General features: G+C 48.0%; 1 protein-coding gene and 1 non-coding gene across 2 annotated transcripts in view; both read left to right on the forward strand.

Annotated features, from left to right (window-relative positions):
- The window catches only part of LOC149357070 (sodium- and chloride-dependent glycine transporter 1-like), a 43,381-nt gene that overhangs the window by 5,498 nt on the left and 20,982 nt on the right, over positions 1-16,901 (forward strand). The window contains exon 2 of the mRNA XM_089576494.1: positions 6,161-6,327. Within this exon, the coding sequence (XP_089432620.1) occupies positions 6,161-6,327 (167 nt within the window). The remainder of the gene's footprint in view (positions 1-6,160; positions 6,328-16,901) is intronic.
- On the forward strand, positions 15,109-15,181 carry TRNAA-AGC (transfer RNA alanine (anticodon AGC)). Its single transcript has one exon. It is a non-coding gene; the product is annotated as a tRNA-Ala (tRNA).

Here is a 16,901-nt window from a genome sequence, read left to right on the forward strand (position 1 = left end):
TATGACCAGCAGGGGCTGGGCGGAAAACTAAAATTGGTCACAAAGCTTAATGCCGAAGTGACGTAAATGCGACTCGCTTGAACAAACCACCAGACTGGAGTTGAATCGATTTCAGTGAATAATTCTTCGATCAGAAAATTTGTTCCCTTTGTTATTTAAGAAAAAGTGGCGGCCCCGGGCGACATGAATATAAAAAAAATACTAGCGACTTTTTTGCTTGCGCCAAAATCGAGCACAGAAGGAAGGAGTTCTTTGCGTGTAAAAGAAGAGTTTATTACTGCGTCCAGTAGTGGCGCCGAAGTTGCATCATCACCACACCGCAGGACTATCTTCGCCGATGGCACTCAGTTTGCTTGAGATGCAGCATCTACGAAGAAGTGATAGCGCAGACCATTTGTTTAATGAAGCTTGGCAAGGGGCGTAGATCCAGCCGTGCATCAATTACTGCAAGTAAGCACAGGTTCTGCTGTGTCGGTGCCAAGTGCAACACGTGGAGGTCGGTCAGCGCCCTTCGCTCCTCAGCAACTTGCCCCTCATGCTGGTTGGGTGCCGGCCCAAAGCCGCCGAAGATAAACACTCTTTCACCCATCACTGAGCAGCAGTGTCAGTACCTGGGAGATGGTGGTGAGCCACATGGCTTCACTTCGGTCCAACGCGACGTCACGGGGTCGTACTTGTGTATATCTGCCAAGTAGGTCTGCAGCGAATCGCTGTACCCTCCGCAAATGTACAGTTCTTCGTTATACACGAAGGTTGAATGACTTCACCGGCACACAGGGGGAACTCCTTGTACCTGTGGGCATACCCATGAAGAGTTGGTCGTTTCAAAATAGTATAGGATGAGGGAAGGGTCTGCTGGGCTGCCGCCGAAAACATACGAGTACCTGCGGGTCCCGATGGCAGACGCAGTGTGGCAGGCAGGTAGAACCGGAGCCTCTCCGCTAGTGGGGACACGATGCCACTCTAGGGTATCCAAGTCAAGGACCCGCATATACGGCGAAACATCCCAGTCTCTTAAGATATACTTACGGTGCCCAACAACACAAGCTGTGCTGCCGTAAATCGATGACGGCACCTCACCGGCCACCTCAGGGCGGCTGCATGTCATGGTGCTTGTGTCGAAGCTGTAAAGGACAGTCGGCGATAGCCAGCTGGGCGGGCCGCCCCACAGATACGCGCAGTGGCCGTACGCTACAACTGTGTGGCGGGAAATGTTAATCAGCCCGCCGTAGGGAAGCTGCGTCAGCACCATATCCCACCGGCGCGACGCGGGGTCGAAGATGAAGACACGGAGCCAGTTCCATGCCCCGTGGTAACTGTCGAACGAGTAGACCTTGCCGTTGATGTGTACAGCCCTGTGGGTGACATAGAAAGAGAAGTTTATCCCCGTTTAACGCCGTTTAGCCGCACCGTCCACATCCTGCAGAGACACCTGCTTCTGTAAGAAACAAGGGCCGGTCATTCCTGCAAGGGTGGCGGCGTCATACGGCTAATTTTTGAAAGAGCGATATGGTGATCTGTATTCGCGGCGTAGAAAGAGAAGTTTATTTTTTTCTAATGTCAAGAAAAATGCAATGCAAAACTGCTGAACTCAATGCTCTGATCAGTCAAGCACATGCGCAGTGACGCAGCACTGAGCACGTCAGTAAGGCAGTAAGCCGACACTCGACCGCCGCGCAGGACGATGAAATATGTCGACCATTTGCGCAAGAACTCATCCTCACTCATTGACAGTGCGTCCACGCATGCTTGCTCAAAGAGGCGCGTGCGGAGGCGCTGCAACTTTGGAAACATTGCTCTTTCCGGACGCCCATTTAAGGAAGCCGCTCCACGCTGCCGCCACAAAACGAACATGCCGACACACAAGAGCATATTGTTAACAGTTCGCGTGAACTAGTGCGCGCTTCGAGGCGGGTTAATAACATCCGTGACACCAGTATCCAAAAGGTGCACGCCACTACACAGTCGAACATAGCGTGCCGCAACGTTTCTAAAAGACCGCATTGCGGGCATCGGACGGAGGGCGCCACGCCCCACGCCGCAAGGCGGTCTCTTGTGGGCAGGACCCGCCAGCCTCGCAGCCAGCCGAAGTCCCTGACATCTGCAGGAAGCGCAGCTGAGGTCAGTTGGCGCCAGCGTGCCCGTCTCGTTTTCTGGAATTGTTCGCGGGTCAGCTCAGCGACCGTTAGTGCTTCACACATCCTGGAGGGCGGGGTTTCATCAACATCCAGATCGGGAACGCTGGCAGTCAACGACGCCATAGTGCGTCGACGGGTGACTATTTTCGTTAGATTTTGGAATACTTTTGTCATTTTATGACACTCACACGAATGAATGTTCGAAAACAAACATGTACTGTTGCTGTCACCAAGATTAAAAGCGCTAAGGGTCGTCATAAAGTGCGCGTAAGTGGTCAAGAGGCTGTTCTGCCATTACGGGCTTGTTTCAGAGCCAATTATCTTCTTAACGCCGCGAGATACGTGGTTAACGCTTTCCAATCGAGAATTTCGTTTAGTTGATCGGTCATGCCAGTCGCATTGATAAGGACTGAATATCTGGCGGCCCTAAAAAGAAACGTGAAATATATATTGCTTAAATCCTGCGGAGCTTTTTTTCTTTCCTTTAGCACGTGTTTGGTTGCCGCTTTATCGTCTAGCAGGTGTATAGTATCGGTGTCATGCATTCATATCGGGAGCAACAACCCTTCTGTTGAACCCGCGTTTTTCTGATCAGCAGCCCGGAAGGCGCGGCCGGGATCGAACCCGCGTCTTTCGGGCTGCTGACCCGAAAGACGCGGGTTCGATCCCGGCCCGTGGTGGCCGAATTTCGATGGAGGCGAAATTCTAGAGGCCCGTGTACTGTGCGATGTCAACGCACGTTAAAGACCCCAGGTGGTCGAAATTTCTCGACCGCTTCTCTACGGCGTCCCTCATAGTCTGAGTTGATTTGGGACGTTAAACCCCAATAAACCAAGAAACCACCAACGTGGCCGCGATGATGAAAATGTGGCGTGGATGGTCGGGATTTCACCATTGCATTTCATCTTCTAGCAAGAATTGCCTAAAGTCGGTCAATTCTTACAGCGGTTGCTGATGAACTGGAAACATGCGATTTTAGTCACTGTGCCTTCCATATATAACTCTAAATAAGTGGTTTTGGAGGAAAGGAAATTTTGCACTGTTGCCTCACTTCAAGGTGGACTCCTCAACTGCGCCGTGAGAGAAGGAAGGAAGGTGGGAATGAAAGATTTGGATTGTGGGGGTTAAACGCTCCAAAGCGGCTCAGACTATGAGGGACGCCGTAGAGAAGGGCTCGGGAAATTTCGACCACCTGGGGTTCTTTAACGTGCACTGTGCACTTGTGTGTGTCCCAGGAGTGATCGCCGTTTTCCGAAGTTTTTTTCAACGCAAACATACAGCTCAATGGAATCGGTTTTTCAATGCAATCCAGCGTTTTCTCAAAAGTACTTTCTTATCGGACTCCTTCAGCAATGCGAAAGTTTTTCTCGAGTCATTCTTTTCGATACACAAGCCCCACAAGTTTGAGTGGACGCGCACGACTCTGTACCTTCTGGAACTGTGAAGCGCTTTCCTACGCGGCTATCGAACGTAGCCCAAGAAGTGAGAAAAACACTGCGCTGTTCGGTGCAGTTCACTTCCGTGCTTTTTCTCCCGCTTTTTTTTTTCGTTTCTAAGCAACTTCCTAATGGGCCCAGTTCAGTATAAGCACCGCACTCGAGTTCACAACTTCACACAGCTCACCTGAAGTTACTGCGGTTGATGTTTCTGAGTCTTTCACGTTGTTCGTTACAAAAATGAAATTTCTTGTTCTGTGAACATACTGCACCGAAATTGGTGATAGAAGACGATAGACGGTGCCTTATTTGAAAGCGTTACCGCGAAATGTGGCTTTAAAGTAGTGTTTTAAAGTCTGAACAATTGTTGACGCAAAGCGCGGCAACGTGCAAATGCGAAGCCTCTGAAAGTTGATATTGGCGATTAGAGGGCCATCGTCTCGCTATACGTGATGCGTAAAGCTATCTTCGAGGGCGACTTTCTTGCTGATTTGCTGTCTCCTTTCCGTCATTGATACCAGCGCTCTGTCGGCTGGACTAAATTCAACAATGCTTAGCATTATGGAAGCCTCGAATTCATCCCCCGAGAGATCTGTCCTCCTCCACTCACCCCAGAAGTTACCAGAGTTAGAGGGACACTTTAACGACCTGCCGATACCACTGAAATTCGTGAAGGACTCGCTCGAAGACGTATTGTGCGAATTTGTGCCTTATGCGGCTGAAGGAGGAAGCTGTTCTGTGCCGCGGAAAAATTCTCTCTCGTTCTCCGTACAGAAGCGGCTTGTATTTGCGCCCTGGTTCTGGAACCAAAGCCGCGAATTGCAGAACGTAACCGTAGTTTGCATTCAACAGCTGACGTATACGCGTTGGTTTATTCCTACAGATTCACACGAGGAGGTTCTCACGCAGTTTCGCAGCGGCCTCTGCCAGGTTACGAGTGTCACTACCGCTACCATCAATGCTCCCACAAGCCGATTCAGAAGATGCAATCAGCGAAAGATTGTCGAAGCTCCTGAAATTTTTTTATTGAAGATGGACCGGACAACTCCTTTCCAAAAGGGAAGCAGTTCCTGATATGAACGGATTTCATTGAAATCGCTCTGATGATGCCAGAAGCTGCAGCCCTTCTGGACGCATACAGAACACTGAATAAAAGTGTGCACCTCATCAGAGCCAGGAATGACGTCCAATTTTATTCAGAGGTAGAGTTTATAATATTAGCTTACACCGCCTCCTACTTTCAATTTCCACACATGTTTAAAGACACCCAATTTTCTCCAGCAGTGCTCTGTTTCTTTACTCAACGTGGTACTGTCATGCAAATAACCTTTATTGACGCATGGATTTCGTTCACCTGGTTGATAGTCACTTCAGCGGCTCTCGGCGCTTTCCTCTGGCTGGGGCTGTGGATGACCGTTAAGCTTATTCCGAGGCAACACTCCTTCTCCCTGTCTGACGTTTGCCTATTCCTAGTTGGTGGCCTGTTAAATCAGAGCCCACCATGTATGCTGGCGGAATGCAGGATAATTCTTGCTTCATGGTCCTTCGGCATGTTTTTCTTAGGTAACTATATTCAAACAACGATCACTGCGATACAAAGCGTCCCAAGAATTTCAAAAGGAATCGGTACTATAGCAGAATTGAAGCTTCTGATCGAGAACGGTTTAGTACTGCCATGCGCAACGAACCATTGGTTAGGAGTGAGGGACGTGGTCAGTTATGGAGGAGAAATGTCGCCCGATATAGAAGCGATCATGAAAATATTCCAGAACTGTTACCCAGACTGCATTCAAGGAAATCGAGCGATTGACCATTGTTTCCGCTTGGACAGCGAAGGCGCTCACGCTGTTCTGTCCGTGTGTAGCGATGAAATGGTCGCAGAAGCGTCGTGGTAGAATCTTGTCCCTGGAGAGCGCTTCTTAATGGAGCATCGGGGTATCGCCCTTTACGACACCAACCCGCATAGGTAAGCGTATGGTTTACACCTTCCTCGGGGTTGTATGTGCAAACATGTCGGATCGGACATGCAATCCCGCTAGTTTTATGCGGTGTCCGTTAGGCTGAGTCCGCGAAGGAAAGCAGTTAGTTAACTGCCAAACGTATCTTGGCGCCATTTTATAACATTTTGTTTATCCACCTTCATCGGACTTCACGACTGGTGCGAATCACAGCGACTTTTATAAAGCCGCACTTAAATCATGGAAATAAATCGACTAAACACATTATCAACAGCTTTCACCACGTCCGGCAACTTTGCTTCTTTTTGCGGCCACCGTATCCCCGCAAACTTCATAATCTCATCCGCCCACCTAACTTTCTGCCACCCCCTGCTACATTTGCCTTCTCTTGGAATCCACTCCGTTACTCTTAAGGACCAGCGGTTATCATTATATGCCCTGCCCAAGCCCATTTATTCCTCTTGATTTCGACTAGGATGAGATTAACCCGCGTTTGTTCCATCCCCCGCTAAAATGTCACTACCTGCAGTGCAAAGAGATCCCTAGCGCTAGGGCGTACGACATTCTTCCCTTGTGCGCTTTTTTGGTAAGCCATGGTGTTATTTAACGTCCACGATCTCTCTCGCAGGTACCTGCACCGCCGCACACTGCGGGCGGTTATTGAAGCCGCACTGGCCACTCGCCATCAGAAGCCGAAGGCTGTGGACCCCAGGGACACCAGCGCTGCGCCGCAGCCTTTCCACGTGTACCTCTTCGTCTACGCGCTGGGCTGCGCGGCGTCGGCCGCGGCATGCTGTGCGAGCTCCTGTGGTATCGGCTTCACTGCGAAGGAGGCGGATCTGAAAGGCTTTTTTTGCAGCGGTGCTCGCCGCCCGAGAATACAGACTCACCCTTAGAAACGATGCCACGGATCTTGTCCAATAAGTGACGAAGAAACTGACGACTCATCCTGCAACCCCCCCCCCCCCCCCAAAAAAAAAAAAAATAAAGGGTCGCATAGTTTACACCATCCAGCTTCTCACTTTCCTGACCTGGCACTGCAAGTCATCCCCGCCGTTACTGCAGCTCTATCTAGAAATCCTGGTATGACCAAGTTGATGTCTTCACGCATTGTCGAAAAGTACTTAAGACCCTGAAGAAAGCACCCGGTACTCTTTAATTTGCCTGCTCCATCAATGCTACTTTTCGCTATTGCTGGAAACTCGAACCCTATTACTGAGTCCAGGCCTACAGATATCTGCTCAACATGCCAGCTGGTGGTGTTGCACTGACACAGATTTTCGTTAATCCCCCAGAGTATCTGCTGGTGTATGTGGCCCATACAGGAGTTATTCCCATGGCGCTACTGGATGTATAATGATGCCATCCTGACATTTTCCGACGTCCCACGCACTTCCTGATCGTGAATTGAAACTGCTTGTAACGCCGCCTTTAGCTTCATGTAACGGCAGCGAATACCATTCGGCTTTAGAGAAAACAGATGAAGTTCAGCGCTGCCTAGTCTCGTACTGAGTCCTCATACGGTGGGTCGGTGGTAGTGCATGGGATTACACGAATTGAGGTGGGTCATTAGTTATCTCGCAATTCAGGAAACTGTAATTCGTTAGTTAAGCTTACCAACAGGAGCCAGAGATTTGGTTGACAAACGCTCAGCTAGGAAAACTGGCAGGCACTCAAAACGTTAATTTTACATGCAGTGGGACCTAATACACTTTTTCATATTACCTAGGCACAAATCGTTGAATTAAAACACGCTTATCGAGTGCGCCCGACTATTTCTTATAGAACTATATGTTGTGAGCATTTCTCTTTAAACTTACCTCATTTCTATGGCAATCAAAGTATTGTGTATTATGGTGTCCACGTATCTATCCAATCCGTTTCTTCCCATCCCATCACCCCTTAAGTGAGACGGTCGGCACGTATTGTGGAGTTGCCTTGGGATTCCCGCTGTGCGAGCCCGGGTTCGCGCATTGCACTCGCCTTTGTATTGAGAGCCTAAGCATTGTTCTGACTAGGTTCTATGCTTTGCTGGAAAACGGTCTTAGCGCGTGTGCGGGAGACGTGGAATGTGCGTCGGCTATCAGTGCTTGGTAGTCGTTTCTCCTGCTGCCTGCAACAGGATTGCGCTGTTGGCGCAAAATGATTTGTAGAAGTTATAGCTGTTCAGGCTGATGCAATAGCTGTGATGAGTGTAAACTTGGCAGCGCCTGAAATGTCAAGATTTTATTAACTGATTTTGAAGTAGCATTTTGGTGACGTGAATTTGCAATTTTTTTTTTATTTGATACCTCGCAGGTCCCTGATATGGGGCTTTACATGAGACACAGGCATGGCAATTAAACGACAATGGTCTTGATAGCGTTTTTAAAATGGATGGCGTTGATGTGGTGCACGGCGTTCTGTAGATCATTCCAGTCCCGGGATGACGTGACGAAAAAACATCGAGAATGAGCGGTAGTTCTTGCGGTGGGGGCGTAGACGGCGTTATGGTGTTTAATAGTGCTTGGGAGGCGATAAGCAGGTGATGTGACCGATTCTCCAAAAGATGAATGATAAAACATATGAAAGAGACACAATCGAGAAATATTTCGTCGCGTTTCAAGGCTGGGTAAGTTAGTTCTAGATTTTAAAGCAGACACACTAGTGTAGCACGAATAATCACAATAAATGAAGCGGATAGCCCGATTTTGTATTTTTTCTAAGGTTAAAGAGAGGCTAGTCTGGTGAGGATCCCATATTGCTGAAGCATATTCTAGTTTAGGACGGACAAAAGTTATGTATGCTAATGATTTGATGGAAGGGGTGGCAAATCGTAGATTACGCCGTATGAAACCAAGGGTACGATTAGCCTCGTTAGCGATGTTCATGATATGGTATGACCATGTTAGGTTTTGCGTTACAGTAATACCCAAGTACAATTTACATAAAGAAACGGACGACACTTCTGAACCGAAAAGAGTGCATTTAGAAGGAGTATCCACCTGCCGACGATGGAACGAAATCAAACATGTTTTGGAAATATTGAGAGACATTAACCAACGTTCGCACCAAGTTTGGATTCGGTTAAGATCTTGTTGAAGAATGCCAGCGTCAGTACTGTTAGTGATTGGGCGGTAAATTACACAATCGTCAGGAAATAAGGGGATGATAGAGGAAATACTGGAAGGAAGATCGTTAATATATATGAGGAAAAGCAAAGGACCTAGGACTGTACCTTGGGAAACACCTGAAATGACCGGCTACGTTGAGAAGAATGATTGTTAGCATAGACAAATTGCTCTCTGTTAGTCAAAAAGTTACAAAGCCGTTCCAATACTAACGAATTAAGATTTAGACACGATATCTTCAGTAGCAGTCTTTTAGGCGGTACTTTATCGAAAGCTTTTTTGAAATCAAGGAAGAGAGTGTCAGTAGGAACGTTTAGGTCACGGTTGGAGCTTAGGTCATTAATAAAAAGAGAGCCAATTGGGAGTCACATGAACGGCCTTTCAAAAAGCCATGCTGGTTAGTATGGAAAAAATTTACGGAAACAAGGAATTTGACTATGTGCGAATAAATAATATGTTCCAATAGTTTCGAACAGATGCTTGTGAGGGAAATGGGGCGGTAATTTTTGCATGAAACAGGTGAGCCCTTTTTGGAGACTGGAATGATCTTACCAACTTTCCAATCTTGTGGAAGGACACCTGTTGATATGGACTGCTGAAAGAGGTGGCACAATATTACACTTACAGTGTTTTTAGTATTTTTTAGGATTTTAGAATTTATGCCGTCAACACCAGATGAAGATGTAAGTTTCAATGATTCAATGAGTTTCATGATTCCATTAGCATCAAATGTAATCTGTGGCATAGATGGGAGGGTCGACAGCTGGGAAATCTGGTAAGTCACCATCAGGTTCCTTTGTAAAAACTGACGAGAAAAAGTTATTAAGAGCGTGGCTACATTCGAGTTCCGGAATAAAGTTGTTGTCGTCGTCATGTATTTTTAGAGGCTGTGCTTTATAACTCTTTGAACACTTGAATGTAGGAACACACTAAGATCAAAGTTTCAGATGAACTAGGAGTGAATGTTTAACACTGCGGAAAGGTCAGGAACGGAGACACAAGCGGGACGCAAACAGCGCTGTGTCCCGACCATGCGCATTTGTCCATGCCGTTAGCGTTGCTTCATGAAAAAGCAACAAGCCTGCACGTTTACCCTTGAAAGTGGAAACTATAACGTACTACTTGAACACAAAAACAGTTTACGCAGTTGGCACTATTTCCCGGTTTGCATTTAATAACAAAAACAGGATTACGAATTTTAACTCTTTGGAACCTGCTAATAACTTCCCGCGGCCGTCAAAATTAGCGGGTAGAAGCGCAGCAGTCCTTTTATCAACCCGCGTTTGCAGTACGTAAGAGGAGTCGCCAATCACAGGAAACTTGTTGGCGCGCCGTACCACCGCACTGTGCCGTCTTATGGCAAATAAAAGCTGAAATAGCAGAAGGAAATTATGCGGTTGTGGCTACTTCCGCCTAATACTTGCTGCTAATGCAGAAAAACCGCACTTACTTACGCTGCAAAGAGCAAGATAAAACTTTTTCATTCCCATCGAGTTTTGCAATAGATGGATTGATGTCAGTGAGGATCCTCTAGAAACCGTTCCTTATAATACTATACCAGATATATTGTGTATGTCATGGGTCATGTTCAGATGCCTTTGAAGATATCTCGGCCTTGAGAAGCACACTTCTATCCGCGCACTTGGTAGGCACCCGTGTTAAGTGAGAGGATTTATTTCACCTCAAACCTAATATATAGTGTTGCAGCAAACAGCATCTTGAGTGTATTCTGCTCATTACATGCTGACTATTCGTGTTTTCTCACTGTGGCACATTTCTTGTTTATCGCGCGGTATGTCATTGATCGATTGGGTGTTACATATACCCAACGTATCATAGAAAAAGAATCAATGCCCCACCTTCATATGTGTCAGAAGGTTTCCCTTGTCGCAGTACGAAGAACCTGAACTGTTTCAAGCACTCTCGCGCTCTTGATGCACAAAATGCGACAGCGTGTACTCTGCCCATGGACACGTCCATACGTTTCCTCTTGTCTGCTGCAGCAAGCCCGCATCGTTTAAATAATTACAGCGTGACTTGTTAACTTGGTGGTAAGCGCTTGAGTTGTGTGTGTTGCCTCGTTTGTCGTGCGTTCTTTCCTCGCTCTTTTTTTTTTACTCTTAACCGTTACACATCGCATATCACTGTTTTTCTTCTACGCTTTCTGTTATGCGGTTTCCAAGTAATAAATGAACGTTTCATCAAGTTAATTATTTCTTCTTTTTATACGCGGAAAATCCTGTTACTACAGAGATTACAGGCAAAGGGCTCAGAATTTGCCACACTTACATATTAAATATCAGCTCAGCTCGACACGCGGGCGACAGAAGACACAAAGAGATCTGGCTACCTGAGAAACGTTTTGATAGCGCTCTCTGTTTGCTCTTCACTTCTCCTCGAGTTCAGTGTCACGCTGAACGTCGAAACCAGCCAGAATTTAGTAATACTTGCTGGGGAACTAGTCAGTGCATATTTTCTTAAAAGGATTTAGCGCCAAAACAGACAACACACAGTGTTGGGCTTGTCCCGTCTATCTTACTGTGTGCGGTCGGTTTTGGCGCCAAAATTCTTTTACGAAAATATCAACTATTTCTTTTTGCCCACCGAGAAAAAGCAAGCTATGAGCGCACCCTTTTTTTTTTCTCTAATGATATCTCTCGCTGTTTCAGTAAAAAATGTTCATGATCGGGGCATGAATTGTGAAAGAGTGGACTGGATTCCAAGAGAAGGCATGCAGGCGTAGCTCAGGATAGCAGAGAGTAAGGATTCGAATGACACTAGGAAGTTGGAGGGGTTAAGTTGGTTGCAGCGACTTAGGACAGGGTTTATTGGAGTTATATGAGAGAGGCCCTTTCCTGCAGTGGGCCTAGTCAAGACACTGCTGCTGCTGCTGTTGTTGATTATGATGATGATGATAATGATAAAGGGAAAGACCTACGAGGACTCAGCAGACGGGACGCCAGGTTGAGCGCTTGGGGAAAACTGTGCCACGGAGGTGCGAGTGCGTGACGTGGGACAACGGGAGTTGTCGCTTAGCGAGCGGCCTACCAAGACCTGACACGTCGACCGTGGAAAATCCCCGGCCCCGCATAGCCACGTACGGGGCTCCGCATCCATAGCCAACGCAAAAATCCGTGCACTGCGATAAGAGCGAATAGAAATGTCCGCAAGCCACAGTGTAGCAAGCGTTGTGGACTTGCTCGCTGTTAACGAAACCACTCAAGTTTCCGAAGGATGTAGCGAGGCCTATCTTGCTCTACTGCACCGAAGCTTGGCAGATTTGAGTACTTTATAGAGCTCTCGTTTAAGGTTATGAAGACATCTGGTGATCAGATATTGTTGCAGAGCAGAGGAGTGTGAAGCGGGAAGTGGCCCGGGACGGAGTACTCTCGCTAGACCTGCAACAATTAATTATATATAATCATGTAATCATGCCTCTCCCCCCCCCCCAATTACTACATCTTTGTGGGTGCGCTGTTGTTCATCCTCATCTGAGCCGGGCAGCATCGACGCTTTCAATGTCGTCCGAGGCTCCTGGATCCCGCCGTTAAGCACTGGCCCAGCCCGATCCGACCTGTCGCTCTAGCTCACCCCGTCCGGAGTACTGACGGAGTAACGACACGAAGACGCGGCCCCAATGTCTTCGATGGCCCTCGCGTTGAACAATCACTGCAGCTACGACGTCAGGACGACACGAAACAAGACGGCATCCCCCGCCCATGCCGTCCGGCGCATTTTTAGCCTATGGCGTGTGGTTCTTGACAAGTGATGGTCATCAATCTGCCAGGACCATAATTCATCAGGCCAGTTCATTAATCGCCGTAGGAAGTCTGTACTCTACTGCATGCCTTTCCTGCCGAAATCCGCCCTCACCTCGTACCTCAGTACTTCAGCCATTGTTCGGGACTTTCGCTCGATGGCGCCGGGTAATGTTATGAACCAGAAAACGACGGAAGGTTGCAGTCGCGCTAAACCCAGCACTCGCAAACTGAATCACATAAATTCAACCGGTGGTAGCACCTGCTATCCCATCCCAGGGAAGTGGTGAATGTTAATGAATTTTAAGTAGAGAAAGGCCGATTCTGCAAATATGGGCATTACAGCGGCGACTGCCATCAGGAAGTTAGCGCGCATACCAGAAAGGGTGAGGCGGCTACGTATCATGCCGAGGTAGAATTACTAGCTGCGTAAAATCCGGTTGCATCACACTGCAGTGCGCGGCGACTGCTTTCCCAACGTGAGCGGGCAAGAGGTAAGCAGTGTTAAGTGTCTCTGCAGACTACCACTGATTACCTATGACCGTCAGGACTAGTCCATGTGAACGCAGGAAGCATTTGATAAGCGAGATTCTGCAGCGCGAAGGAAGAGTGGGCCATGAGTTTGAACATCTTGGCGAATCAGCTGATACCAATATTTAGTCTCCTATCGAAGACAAATGAAAGTATTTCCAATGAGAAGCGCAGTGTCTGCTACTGGCGGCCGACAGATGGCACTATAGTCGGATACAACTCAAGAACAAGGCAGTTTTTCCAGTCAAAGAACCGCTTTCTAGCCAATAGCGTCGGCCGATTGTCATGAGCCTTCTAGCGTGAATGCAAGGAGGGGACTATCCCCGACCATGGAAGCGGGGGGACTATTCCCTTTTATCTGCCACTTCTTACCACTTATTATCAGTTAAGAGGTCCACTGCTCAATAAGCTTCATTCCGAGACAGCGACTGAAGCACGTGTGCACTTCTGCTATCCGTGATTAGAGTGATCAAGGGTGGTCATGCGTTAGGAGAAGAAGGAAACGGGAGCAAGAAAGGCAAGGGATTAATAACAAGTTAAGACAGAAGTGGTCATTCACAATGCATTGGGTTACGTATTGCTTGAAGCGAGCGCGCAACTGGATTCGTTCGAGGTCGACTACAGCGAAAAACAGATGTGACGAAATCGCCCTAAAGAATCACCCTAGCGAGAGCGTGCCACGTCCGGGGGTGTAGCTCGGATGGTAGAGCGCTCGCTTAGCATGCGAGATGTACGGGGATCGATACTCAGCACCTCCACGACCATTTTTTTTCGTTGTGCCAGCTTCGTTTCGGGGCGGTGTTAAGAAAGGTGTATATAAAGAGTGTGGGGTTCGAAGCCCCAAAGGTAGTGGGTGGGCTATCGAGAGGCCGCAGTGAAGGGCTCCCGATTAATTTCTATAACTTAGGGTTCTTTAACATTCACTTACCTGACACAACACACAGGCGTTTTCTCATTTCACCTCCATCAAAACTCAACTTGGACAATTTGGCTTTGGACTCATCGGTCAAATTCAACAGCCACTGAGCTACCACGGTGGCAGAAGAATGTCATGCTGAAGGGTAGATATTAAAGGTATCAAGGAATATCTAATCGGAATTTCAGATGTCGCCATTTCAACCGTTTTTACCAAACATAAGTCTTTTTATATCTTTTGAACGATGAACGGTCTCATCAGTTCCTGTATTTAAGACCATGTACAGCGCCCGTCAAAAGTATACAGCCCAAGGAGTTTGCTTCGAAGCTGTTTAGCGGGGCACCCTAGCACATCTAGCAGTCCAAAGATTGGGAGGATTGAGAACATGAAGCAATTCCTCTTTCGGGATAATGCGGCCGCTGAGGATGCATAACGAGACATGCTGCAGGTCTCACAAGCAAACCCGTTGGGCCGTATACTTTTGACGGGAGGAGGTACCAAGGACATAGCTGGTGGGTTAAGCTCTAAGGACAGTCAGGGGCCGCTACGGCCGACCGTTTCTGCTCCCTGTGTTTTCGTAGCATCGCAAACCCGAATAACGTCTACAGAAGCGCCACACAGCAAATACAGTAAACTGGGGCCTCGCCGACCCTCTTTATACACTTTTATAGCGCGTTTACTGTTGATCATGAGAGGATGTACACGCGGACACAACCAGTGGTCAAATAAAACTGACCATCTACAGGCTCAGTCATGCGTCCTGTTTAAGTCTGTCTCTGCCACTTTAATGAACAACCAGCTGCAGTCGGCCGTGTGCAACCATAGGGGTGCGCAAGTTTTTATCCTATTCATGCGCCCGGCGGAGATACAATCATGAGCTAAATACCCCACAAGAGGCCTCTTCGGTTTTATATCGCTGCCAGAGCGACGCCAGTGAAACACTCCGCTCTCTGGTCTACCTCGTAATGGTTTGTAGGCCGGTGGACCACTCACACGACCGCTTGGAGTCAAAGGAGTTACAGATGGAGGCTAGATGTCAAATTCTGTCTGCTCCTGTCACTCAGGTGTGTAGCGGCATGTATGCCCGAGCCAGTGACGCATACAACACCCGTCCTTCGGAGTCGAACCGGCCGGCCAAGCCAGGTGGCTCGCGGCCAACTTTTCCGAAACGGTGTCGACGAAGAAAGGGCGTGGCCACTCTCTCCCGTTCGATCTCATTTTCCGGTTTAAATGTCGTTCGACTTCACTGTGGCTCCTGTCCGGGGGTGTAGCTCAGATGGTAGAGCGCTCGCTTAGCATGCGAGAGGTACTGGGATCGATACCCAGCACCTCCACTGTGACGACACCATTTTTTTTCTTTTTTGCATGGCTACTGTGTTCAGTCTTCAGAACGGACTTCGGAGTCGGCTGCTTTTATCCTTACTGCTGCTTCTGAAGGTCTGAAGGACGTCAAGAACAGCGTGAGAACAGGGTGTTTCTTCGCAGTTAACATGGCGTCTCTATGCGTTTTATTCAAAGCGACTGTGAATGACTGTAAGACTCTAGATTTTTAAAGCCAACAAACTTTCTTCACCATTTTTCTGTAATTTAACTACCTCGATAAACTGCAGAAGTACAAAGCAGGCGTCCTCAAATTGTAACCACGATATGCACTGAGAAGAAAATTTTGTGTCGGTTGGTTCATCTATCGCATTCTCCCCAATACTTTCTGCTGTATATAGATGATGACATTAGGCCTGACCATGGCACGCACACATCCCATACCGGTATGTTGTACTTCTAAGGGGGTACACGTGAAATGGCTTTGTGTTCTTTGCCCTTACGCTTGTCAGTGTGCAGGCGAACAGCGTCTTGCTCTTGTCTTCGTAAATACTGTCTACAGACACCGTTATTCTCCTCGCCTGTTAGTGCCACCGCGATGGCTTAGTGGTTATGGCGCTTTGCTGCTGATCCGAAAGACGCGGGTTTCAACCCGTTCATGGCGGTCGAATTTTGATGGAGGCAAAATTCTAGAGGCCCGTGTACTGTGCGATGTCAATGCACGTTAAAGAACCCCAGATGGTCGAAATTTCCGGAGCCCTTCGCTACGGCGTCCCCCACAGCCTGAGTCACTTTGGGACGTTAAACCCCCATAAACCAAACTAAACCAATCGCCTTGCTGTTCGAGTTCCTTTACTGCTTTAAATGTTGCCCGAGTTCGAACTTCGCAGTGCTCCTCGGTCGGTCGTCCGGGGGTGTAGCTCAGATGGAAGAGCGCTCGATTAGCATGTGAGAGGTACTGGGATCGATACCCAGCACCTCCACGATTGTTTCATTTTTTACAGTAGCATTCTTTCATTTTAAACATAAATCACCAGTTAAATAAAAACTTGTACAGGCTTTGCGACAGAACTGATTGGCGCTTCAGGCATTCCTCGTTTGCAGTGCAGCTGCTGCTGGCGCCGTGGCATCCGTTGTGACAAGTGCAGGACGATTCTTTTAACGCATTCTTCCTTATACGAATTCCTGGCGTCACTTGAATGCTGCGCGTTAGCTCAGGGGCGTGCAGGGGTTAACCATCCCCTCTGCTCTCAGTGTTTTTGTTGTTGCGCAAGGCAAATAGGATCAAGAGGCAATCACAACACGCCGCTTGAGGTTAAATGGCGTCCCGTTATCCCTGTGCCATAGTTATGTCGTGTTTCTTCTCGACATTGATAGTTTGTACAGACGTATACGATTCATGGCGAACTATACATGTTCAATCCTGCGTCGTCTTTCCGACTGTTCCGCTAACACATATGGAGAAGCAATTGCATCCAGTCAGGCCAGTGCGCCATCTTTCTGCTGCATGCGTCGGTTCGACCACGTGGGACTGCGACCTGTTTCAACTGGGCAAACAACAAACAACGCAGAAGAAGGGCTTCCACTGCAGTTCGTTGCCGCATAGATGCCTGTGGAACGCTACACTGTCCACCGCACTTTTCAGTGGGGGTAACCATGATTAGCAAAGCAGATCACGTCAACTTCGCTCAACCTCTGCCTCTCATTAACCAGCCAATACTCTGGGCATAGAGA

Source organism: Amblyomma mixtum, chromosome 3 (genome assembly GCF_055824585.1).
Source record: "Amblyomma mixtum isolate Tamu chromosome 3, ASM5582458v1, whole genome shotgun sequence".
Taxonomy (NCBI): domain Eukaryota; kingdom Metazoa; phylum Arthropoda; class Arachnida; order Ixodida; family Ixodidae; genus Amblyomma; species Amblyomma mixtum.